We start from the raw sequence: 10,908 nt of genomic DNA, 5'->3' as shown, positions 1-10,908 counted from the left end.
GGAAGGAATAGAGGTCAAATCCCCACAATTCCCTCCTTTCCCAGTGGCCCCTGTGGGGAGCCTGCAGGGGGTACTGCTCTGTGTGGCACCTCAGGCCCTTGCACCCCAGGGCAGTGCTCACAGTTTCCGCTTGGGAGTCGGGGCGCCCAGCGGGGGACCTGCCCTTAGGAGCCCAGGGGCACTGTGGGTACCAACCCTGAGCAGGGGACTGTGGAGCATGGACTCTGGAGTTGGCCCCAGGTGCTGACAGTTCCGCACCTCTCCGTGCCTCCATTCTGTCGTGTGTAAAAGTTGCAGAATACCAGTTACCTCTCAGGGCTGATAGGAAGATTAAATAGGTAATAGATGTAACACAGAGCTCACTGGCCGGCTTGGAGTGCAGCTCTCCAGATGGTAGTTGTTATTGTTGCTGTTGCTGTTGTTAGTGGCATATCCAAGTGTCCCTCTGAGCGTAAATGGGGTGCCCGAGGGACATGAGGGGGTGGGGTAGCGAGGAGACAAACGTAAAGACGACACAAAGGGAAGGAAGAGAAGAACCAGAACGGAATAATCGGTTGTTTGTATTCGAGCTTGCCTGTGTGTGTATGAGGTTGGGGGGAGGGGGGTGACAACAAGGATGCAGAGAAGAAACCCAACCCCCCCAGCTCGGTTCTGGGGAGCTGGGTACCCTGACTGTTCCCACTGTGAGGACAGCCAACTGCTGCCACCGCCGCTCGAGCCCAGCGCAGAACCCGAGGCACAAAAACCAGGCCTTGAGTGTGTGCATCTGAGACTAGGGACGGGCAGGGGGACCTGCGCCCCCGGCCGCCATGGTTCCTACAGACTTGGGGAGCCCGTAGCGGACAGTAACAGCTTAAGACCCCTGCCCCCCAGCCGCCCCGACTGGGCCGCGAGCTCCCGGGGCTTCGGATGCTCTCGAGCCCCCGCGGGCGGGGCCTGCCTTCCGGAGCGGGGGTTGGTGGCGGGCAGGCGGCGCAGGGAAAAGGGCCGATACTTTCCCAGAGTGGCAGGGCGACGTCAGGCGGAAGGGCGCGGGGCGCGCACGCTTTAAAAGGCATTCGCTGTCATCCGAGCTCTCGGCCGTGTGGGTAGGAGCAGGCTATATAAGCGGCGGGCCGCCGCCGCGGGGCAGACGGCGGCAGCAGCGGAGGCGAGCGCCTGGGATCACGGCGGAGTAGCGACCCGAGAGCCCCGCGCCCCCCCAGACCGGCCTTCCGTCCACGACCCCGAGGAGCGCCGACCCGGGCCCGCGAGGGCCGCCGCCACCCCACAGCAGATTTGGATCCCCCACCCGGCGAGCCCCAGGCTGCTGCCCCCCGGGGGGCCCCGGCGCAGCGGCCGTCCCCGGACAGCCCCGCCGCCCTGCCGCCCGGCCCCGAAGACGCCGGCAGCGCCATGGCGGCCGCCAAGCCCAGCGAGCTGATGGGCATCTGCTCCAGCTACCAGGCGGTAATGCCGCACTTCGTGTGCCTGGCCGACGAGTTCCCGCAGCCCGTTCGGCCCGCCAAGCTGACCAAGGGCAAGGGCCGGCTCCGGCGGCCGCGCCAGTCCCGCTTCAAGACGCAGCCGGTGACCTTCGACGAGATCCAGGAGGTGGAGGAGGAGGGGGTGTCTCCCATGGAGGAGGAGAAGGCCAAGAAGTCCTTCCTGCAGAGCCTGGAGTGCCTGCGCCGCAGCACGCAGAGCCTGTCGCTGCAGAGGGAGCAGCTCAGCAGCTGCAAACTGAGGAACAGCCTGGACTCTAGCGACTCCGACTCAGCCCTGTGAGGGGCGCCGCCGGCTGCGGGGACTCGCGCGCCTCCGTGGGGGAGCCTTGGCGGGGCCAGCGCCGCGGGGACCCCGAGGACCCGGACCGCCGCCCCTATGCGCCTGGACTCCCGCCAGGCTTGGAACTGGCCAGCGCTCCCCGCGCTGCGCTCGCCCTGAGGCCGGGCACGCCAGGAAGGGGGCCACTTTGTTTGCCCTTGTAAATGTTTATTTTTTAACTCTGCCCAGTACGAACTCCGCTCTGTGCGTGTGTGCGGGGTGATGCGCCCGCGCAGAGTCACCCACGTTGCCGGGGCTTCCTGGGGGGCCGCTCCACGCCCTTGTCCCAGGGTTTGCAACTCCGGTATTGCACACCGCTCCGCCACCGTGCCCCGCAGCACACACTCGTTCACACTCACGCCACACACTCTCGCTGAACACTTTTATAATTGTTAGGCGCGGCGGATGGGACTTGGGGCGCAGCGCAGCAGCTGCTGCTGCTGTGGCCGGAGGATTGATATTTATTTTTGCATTGCGATGGCTGACGGCGTTTATTTAACGATCTTTTTACCTGAATATGTCTGTGAGGCTCCTGACCGGAGACGAATAAAGTCAGTATATTTGCACAGTGCATTTCTCCAGGCTCTTGACTTCTTGAACCTTCGGGGCCCAGGCTCGCCAGACTGGGGGGTGGGGTGGGGGTGGAGAGAGGATGTGGCTGGAATGGGAGTACAGGGATCCCCAAGTGGAGGCAGTTCCACACGCTTCAGTCACTGGAACGAGGTCGCGTCCCTAGTGCCCGAGCCCATTGCCCGCCTCCCCGAGTGGATCCACACCCAGCCCGGAGCGCCCCTGCCTCCCTCGTCTGTTCCCCATCGCCAGCGTCCAGGATGGAGTTGAAGCCACTGGCGAGCCGAAGGTCGGCACCGTGAGGATGGAGAGAGTCCATCTCGGTGCGGTTGACCTCTCAGGCAGGCTGGGGTCAGAGTCATAGCCCTCTACCCACCGCAGAAAACCCTATTCACTCCGCACCCTTTCCTGGGTGGGGAGATGCCCGAGCCAGCCGTGGGGGACTCAGGTGGGGATATTTGGGTAGTGGGACCCGAGTGGGGCCAGAAGCCCGTCCGAGCTGGGCGCGAGTTTGTGCTCTCCGTGTCGCGCGCTGATTCAGCGGAGTGCCGCCGCGGGAGCAAACAGCGGCTGTTTTCAGTTCTGTGGTCCCTGTGCACAGTCCTCCACTTTGCAGTCTTCAGGCGTCCGCGAGGAGGGTGCGGCAAGTCTGAGGTCAGAGCCTGAAGGGACCTGGGTACCACCAAGTCTCCCCACCCCTTTCGTGTACAGATGAAAAAACAAACCTCGCCATCCTGGAAGGGAAGGAAGGTCACACGGAGCGTGGTGTGGGAGTCGCAGACAGCTCTCCTGGCTCTGCCTCCGGGGCCCCGAACATCACAAGGAGCCTGTCCTTCCAGGGCTTCTCAGCCGCTGCCAGGCATCCCCGTCTCCGCCCTGAGCCCTCGGGGTTAGAGCGCAACGGCACCACTCGGCAGCTGGCAGTGACCCCTACTTGGGGCTCTATCATCCCACCCTTCCAGGATTGCTTCAGAGTCGACCCACCACGCCAGGCTGAGTAGTTCGGCGAGACGCAGAGACCTTGGGTGCTTTTCCCACTCCTCCCCCAAGGTTGCCCTGTTTCCGTTCTCCGGTGCCCTCTGGTGGTGGGGGCTGGTGCTCGGCTCAGTCCAGCAGGGGCTCTGACCCGACTTTCATCTTAACATCGCACGGCTTGTCGCCCCACTCCTCCCACCTTTCAGGAACCTAGAGAGCAGAGGCAAGAAACAAAAATAGGAGCACCTTTCTATTTCCTAGATGGGATGCTTGCCCGATTCATGAATTTTCGAATAAAGCCATTAGATCTTAAAAAAAAAAATACAAAAACACACAGGGCCTGAAAGCATGTCCTCACTGGCTCAGAGAGAGGAGGACAGGCCCAGAGTCTCTGGGACTGGGTCTTGGGCGCAGTCCCATCTCCAGGGAGCACACTGGTCATTGCCGCCCCCAGGGACAGTCAGCTCCGCTGTGCTGCGGCCCATGACAGAAGGCCCTTACTTGCAAACTCCTCCCCCCGGTGAGGCAGCTGTGGTGCCGCTGTGATTCCAGTGCCTGCTCCTGCCCAGGGTAGGCTGGTTTGAGCATCTCCAGGTGGGAGGAAGGTGGCTGAAACTCTGAATTCCCTCACCCCATTCGCTTCCCTCAACCTGCTCCCCACCCGTCTTATCTTTCATCTTTAGCAGTAGCTCCTGTTTCTACTCTTCAGGAGCGGGTGCCCCAAACCTTCCTGGTGGATGTCCCACGCTGTAGGCCTGAGCGTCTCCTCTCTGGGCACCATAGCCCCCTTCTTCCTGCTGGAGAGCCTCCTTCTCCCATCCACCTTCAGCCCCTTCCCTAGCTGCAGGCCTCCTGGGGTCACCCTGGCCAATATCTGGGGGTGGTCTTGGGGACCACACCCCACCACTGCAGTCCCTGCTCAGCCGCTGGCAGGGCCCAGCACAGAGCCGGTGCTTCTGAAGTCTGTGCGTGTTGGATTAAAATGAGCAAGGGGCCAGTGAGGAAGACAGATGCCCACTTTGATTACTTCCTGGTTTGTCCTTACATTATTCTGTTGAATAGATGGTCCACATTTAATCAAGCTAATTCTCACTCTTTGGTATAAAAGTGATGTCTGATTTGTCCCAGTTTCTTAGTTTTGCCTCTAACTGACAGTAAGCTCTCAGGGTTGGGTATCGAAAGCAGTTTGGAAGAGGCAGTGGCATGGACAGACAGGGGCTGCGCGAGGGGGGCGAAAGTTGGGATGCTGCAGCGTTAGAGGCAGCAGGCTGGTCTGGGGTGCCTTCTGCTTGTGAGCATCTCTGCCCTGAACAGAAGAAGAAGGAGGGGAGGCGGGAGGGGGCTCCTCAGCGGTCCCTATGGGACTGCTGGAGCTCAGCTCCTGCCTGTGGCTGGAAGGCATTCCAAGGCAGCACACGGCTCCAAGGCTGTGGCTGGGCTGCACTGAGAGGCCAAATGGTGGAAGAGGAGAGAAGAGAGGGAGAGGCATGGGCTGAGGGAGCAAGAGAGCATGAGAACCAGAAAGATGGGGGAAGATCGAGGCCCTCGGGGACACAGGGAAACATGGAGACATGGAGAGTTGGGGAAACACAGAGAGAGTCAGGAGCCAGAAAGTGTCAAGAGATGGGCAGAAATAAGGGCTACCTTTGGAGAGAGAGAGAAGGGGGCCTGTAGAGAGGAGGAGGGAGGGGAGGGGAGACGGAAAGTGCTCTGGAGAATGGGCTTTGGAGGAGAGAGAATCCCAAAGTGAGGGTGCCTTTCCAGGAGCGGCAGAGCTGGCATGTGCCTGGGGAGGGCAGGAGCCTGCCCAGCTGTCTGGATTTGCAGCCACTGGGATTTACAGGCTTGTCCAAGGAGATGGCCTCCTTCCTTCCCTTCCCTGCCTGGGCTTCAGCTCATAGTCCTAGCCTGGGTGACCAGTTTTCAAATGAGCTGGATCCCAGAGGAGGTAACAAGTGGCCATCCCAGCTTTGGCTGGCAGCCTCTTCTAAATGTTTCTCTTTGGCCCAAAGGGAGATATTTATCAGGGTGTTTCTTGGACTATTTTGAAAGCCAGCTTGACGTCAGCTGCCTACTGTGTACCAGTTCTGGGCCTGCTTGCTGTGGGGTGGAGGGGGATTGGCGGTCTGTGATTCAGGGAAACAGGGTCAGCTGTTGGCTAGAGCTTCCTCCCTCAGGGAGCACATTTGGGGGCGCTCTAGGCCCACTGGGCTTTGGCAAAATGGGAAGGGGAGAAAAGACCACCGCTGAGTGAGTACCTCCTGTGGGTACTCTACTTTCATCAGGATAACCTTTCCCAGGTGTTTATAGGTGAGAAAGCTGAGGATCAGAGAGGTTAAGTTTCTTGCCCATTGCCACACAGCTAGTCAGTGGTGAGCTGGGTTGCAACCAGTATTTTGTTTTAAATTTCAAAGTCTGTGTTCTTTCTAGGATATGAACTCCAACCTCTCACTGTAACCTCTGTGGCAGCCCTGAGAATGGGTCTTAAAAGACCTCCTGTTGGGGGGGGGGGCCTGGGGTTGGGGGGGGGATTGACCAGAGCAGAGCAGCTCTAGCTTAGACATCCACCCCATGCCCCGCCCCCATGGGCTGTTCCATGGCTGGGAAACTAGGGTCAAACTGTTTCTGGGAGATACAAGATTTCTTTGTTCTGGGACTTTGGCCCAAGGACTTCCCGATGGCTCTGCTGAAGCTTCCTCAGACTACAGGGCAGTCTGTGGACACTCCTCCCTCTCTCCTGTCAGAGCCTCTGGCATTGTAGCCTGCCGGCCCCCTCTCTGTTTCATTTCCACCAGCGTGTCTCCTAGTGTAATCCCTGCATGCTTAATCCATCGTGGCATCTGCTTCTTGGAGAACGCGGGCTGGCACACTCTTCTGTCTCCCAGCAGGCTCCCTCAGGCCCCCACTGGCACAGGGAAAGGACAGTGGGCATCATCTTAGAGAGGGCCATGGGGGCATAGCAAAGCTACCAAACAAATGTGTGTCCCGTTGGTCTGCTGGTCCCGTGATCTGGATGGGGAATTAGCATGTCACAGCCTGTGTGGTTGAGGGCACGGGTCAGCCCTGGCCCCGTGTGGACAGCTATCCTCTAGGCCTACACTCAAGGCCCTCTGACTCATATCGACCGCCTTCCCACTGAGCTTCAAGGCCCATGGTAGGGGCCCCTAATTGCTCACTGACCTTGATTTTCCCCAGATGCTGTCATAGTCGGCTCTGTCGACATGATTAAGGTTCTGCTGATGGCGCACAGTGGGAAGAAGAGCATGTTGCTCCCCGGCCTCGGCCTTAAGGTGCAGCCTCCCCTACCCCCATGCTCTGTCTCCCCTCCCACAAGTGCGGACGTGCGTGTGCCGCAGCCCAGTGGTGATCAAGCTGACAAGGCCGCTGGCTTAGGCGATGGCAGAGAAACCAGATGGAAGGACCCCAGGCTCCTGAATGACCTTGGGGAACCGAACAGCCTGCCAATCTGAAACAAGCCCCAGGGACAGTTTTGACATGTGAGAGAAACACACTTCTATCTTCTTCCAGCCACAGAATTGTTACTGGATATCTTTATGATAGCAGTGACTCGTTCTGTAAATAAACAAAAATTAGTGCTGGCAGTGGGGTGCGTCCAAGAAACCCCTGCAGTACGAGTCATTGACTTCCTGGCTTTGCTTCGTGTCGGGGGTACAGAGACTGCAGGCTGGGGAGTTGGAGGTCTTCACTACACCTTCAAAAAGAATTTGGTGAAACCGTCGCTATGACACTTTGGAAGGCTGATCACATGTTCACCGAGCCCAGAGCTCTAGGAGAAGTGGCCGGGAAGAGCCAAATATTAGTGTACATGGCAGCTGCTCTTTGTGGCTTTTAGCAAATTATTGCAAGAAAGACAGGAGTGGTAGAAAGGAATAGAGAGTGTCTAGAAATGTGGGGGCTCACAGAGGTGAAAGCCACCCACTGTAAGCTGCACAGGAGATTAGCTGTCGAGGGTCACAGCCTCTCTCGAAGGCCCCCAGGAAGCCCAGCACAGGACCCAGCCCTGGCCCCGGAGCAAGGTTAGTAAGGGTGTTGGCCTCCCACTCAGACTTACTGCTTTAGAGTCCCCCCACCCCGAGGTAGCTGGAATTAAAGAGAGAGGGCTGGACTGGAAGAGGAAACAAAGAATAAAACAGCTTCTGAACTCTGCGGGGAAAACATTTCGGGTGTGGCGACCGGCACCCGGAACTAACTAGAAGCACCTAGACCAGAAACTGCCGAGGAAGGTAGGCACTGGCCAGCGATCAGGTCGTTTGAGCCCTGAGGCAGCCCCCAGCGAGGCCAGGCCTCGAACACCTGCTTCAGATGTGGTCACAGAGATGATGGGGGAAGGAGAACCTTCCAGAACCAGGCTGGTCGGGTTGGCCCAGCACAGAACACACGTGCTTCTCTGCCAGAGCAAGCCCATGCCCCTGAGGCCAGCGCGACTGGCCTATTGCTGTGCACCAGGGACATCTGAGTGTGTCCCTCTTCCCCTTGCGCGTGGCAGTATCGTCGTGCTTTTCCCACCCCGTCCAGCATCGTGCGGGGATGCAGCCGGGGTGGTGGTGCTATGGGGGGACAGATGACTTGTCTTGCAGTTTATGTGTCACTGGGCTGTGAGGAGCCATCTGCGGCTCTGGAGGGGACTTCCTTTCCCCCAGGTAGCCTGCACTTTGATCTGGAAGTGTAACTAAATGGTGTATGGGACCAGCTTCTTAGAGAGGGGAGTGTTTCTGGTGTGGGAGGGAGGGTGACTCAGGTGTCTGGTAGCCAGCGGAGGAGCCCACAGTGGAGACTGTGAACGGTCCACTGATACCTGTTTTCCGCGTCTTCCTGGGCACAGGGTCCGGCCGATTTCTCAGTCTCCTCGGTGGTGAGTACGGCAATGCGCCGAAGCCCTCCGCGAAGGAACGAGCAAGCAAGCGTGCACACTGGGCCGAGGCCTTGACGCCATGGCAGGTCGCTCTTGTGCTTCCCAAAGACTGACTGGGGGCACTGCTGGGGGCCACCATTGACCAGGCATGACGACAGTGCCTGGGATCTGATGACACTGAGCTGCCTGTGGACGGTTGTGGGGTGTGGACCCCTGTCTTCCTTCACCCGCTGCAGTCCCGCTGGGTCTCTTCGTAGCAGCCGCCTACCAGAGCCCTTTCTCCCCGCCCGCAGCGGAGTGGGAGCACGTTCTCTACCCACCTGACCCAGAGCAGACGTTCTCACGACAGGAGTGTCCCATTCTTCTGAGTGGGGTGGGGACCTGAGACTCCCACCCCAGATGTGCCCCAGCCATGGGGAAGGGGGACAGAAGCGGTATTGTAAGAGATCTTAGCAAGAACCGGGACATGCCAGGTTCTAGCCCCGGCTCTGCTCCCCGCTTGTGTGTGGACTTGAGCAAATCACTTCCCCGCCCTTTCCCTGATGGCTTTCCTTGCCTTCATGTTCTGAAGTTTACGAAAGACCTGGGAGACCTTAGAGGCCTTAGAGCCTCAGGACCCTGGCCTCGGCGGCTGTGCAGAGAGGCCATGTTCACAGAGACCAGGCGTCTAGCTCCGTCCTGTGCAGACGGGGAGATGGAGGCAAGGAAATGTGCAGAGCCTTCCTCGTGACAGCAGCGTCTTCACCCCACCCCTCGTTCCCAGCCTTGGGGAAAATCCCAGAAACTCTGGGCTGGGCTGTTCTGTACTGAACAATTCCTTCCAAACCCAAAATAACCGCCCGAGTGCCACCCTCCTGCGTACTTGGGACCCTGGCCAATGTGTCATTGCCCATGGCCCAGCTCGCACCCTTCTGGACCAGCCTGCTGGCCTCCAGGTAGCCTCTGGCCTTCCCTCTGATCTTCTTGGGAGGATTCTGCCAGAGTGTCCTTCTTCCCTCGTTTTCCAGAACACGGGAGATACTCCAGGAGGGGCCAGACCCCATAAGCTGCTACCCTCTGATCCATGCCTTGTAAAACCCATCTGATTGGCTGTCACATATGTTCTGAGGTTTTTTAATTAGCTGTGCTGGGGTCTGCTGTAGAGTGTAGTCCCTAAGAAGCTGCTGGGCACACGAAATCTGCTTTGGGCCATCAATGAGTATTCTGTGTGAGGGACCTGGACCTGCTGAGCCTGCCCTGTGCACTGAGAGGGACAGGGTTGCAGGCCCTAAAGAAGCCTGAAGGGATATACACACACACACACACATACACACACACACAGTCAACCATCTTTACCCCAACGAGTCGGGGCCTCGGCCATGGCTGAAACCTAGTGGGCCGGCAGCAGGAACCCTGTTACTGTAGGCTGGACGTGTGGGGACTCTGGGCCAGGTAATAGGTGAAATTGTCTCCTCCTACAGCCTGACATCTTGTGCCTTCTAAGGCTATAACTCAAAGAGAAGTTGGGAAGAGCTAAAAGGTTAGTGAGGAGTGGCTGCTCCTTGTTAGTTTTAGTGATATTCAAAGACAAGAGATGACCTCTGCAAGTGTCAGCCAGATTTCAAGCAGATGAAGGGGAATCACGAGTACGCAGAAAGGTAAGGGCTTCCCAAGTTTGAAACAACTGTCTGCTTCCGACACCCTAACACAGGACCTCAGACGGTTGTGACTCAGAGCCTTTCTCAAAGCCTATCCACCAGGCAAAACAGGCTACAGGGAAGCCAGCCCCCAGGCAAGGATGGGACTCAGGCTGTTGCTTCTCTCTCAAGCCTGCTATTTCATTAAGTCTCCAATCACGGCCATTCCTGTCAGGGGAGAGGTGTGGCCAGAGTGAGGAAGCGCAGACAAAACGCAGGCGTGAGAATTCTGTGAGGAAATAGCGTGAAGTGTGATTACTGGTTCAGGAGGTGACTGTAAGCAAATAGATTTTCATTCCTAATGAATCTTCCAAGGAACTGTTTTTCCAAAGAAATCCTAACAGTCCCCAAATAGCCCCCAAGGAACACGTTTTGTGGCACTCACTTCAGATGAGGACGGTAGACAAGGGAGAACCTTCCGGAGGAAGCAGCCAGAACCTCCACAGCCAGGCAGGGGTCCTCACAATCCCCGTCCCGGGGACAGCTGTGCGGTGGCCGTACTCCGTTCTTGGACTGGGCATGTTTACTGTGGTCGAGCACTCTCTGTTACACCATTGTCTACCGGTCAGTGGGTGAGACAAATTGTCTTTTAGCTTACAAGTCATGTGGCCATAGGACCTGCATCTGAACCCGGTGGAGAGGGCTGGGCATCGCTCAGAGATCATGGTGCGGAACTGGATGGACTTCGGTGTGTCTGTCCCCCGTGGAGAAGTGGTGAGCGTGTCCTACTCGTGAGCGCACTCACGTATTTGTGGCCAGAGAGGTGGGCTGTGGCATAGATCGGCAGTGAGCCCCTAAGATCTGTTCTATCCACTTTCTTAGGCATGAAGCCAGACTAGTCCCAGCCCACCCCACTCCTTGGATTTGGGTTTACCCAGCGCCAAGTTTTCTCCCACAAACTCTGAGCGCAGGTAATATTGCCTCTCCTGGAGAGTAGGGGTGGGCCAGCTCTGCATTTCCCCTTTCCTGGACCAGGAGTGACCTGGAAATGGGGGTACATGGGCTTCT

The 10,908-nt window shown here is 58.2% G+C and overlaps 1 protein-coding gene across 1 annotated transcript; it reads left to right on the top strand.

Annotated features, from left to right (window-relative positions):
* The first annotated feature begins 1,028 nt into the window (after positions 1-1,028).
* On the top strand, positions 1,029-2,377 carry C5H11orf96 (chromosome 5 C11orf96 homolog). The gene has a single exon (XM_024558963.4). The coding sequence runs from the start codon at positions 1,396-1,398 to the stop codon at positions 1,765-1,767; it is 372 nt and encodes a 123-aa protein (XP_024414731.2). The 5' UTR covers positions 1,029-1,395; the 3' UTR covers positions 1,768-2,377.
* Positions 2,378-10,908: the final 8,531 nt, after the last annotated feature.

This window comes from Desmodus rotundus, chromosome 5 (assembly GCF_022682495.2).
Source record: "Desmodus rotundus isolate HL8 chromosome 5, HLdesRot8A.1, whole genome shotgun sequence".
Classification (NCBI taxonomy): Eukaryota; Metazoa; Chordata; class Mammalia; order Chiroptera; family Phyllostomidae; genus Desmodus; species Desmodus rotundus.
The sequence above is the reverse complement of the archived record's forward strand: the minus strand, read 5'-3'. Positions and strand labels throughout refer to the sequence as shown.

Bases quoted from the DNA above. Each gene is read 5' to 3' on its own strand.
- C5H11orf96 (XM_024558963.4), top strand. From the start codon at position 1,396: ATGGCGGCCGCCAAGCCCAGCGAGCTGATGGGCATCTGCTCCAGCTAC.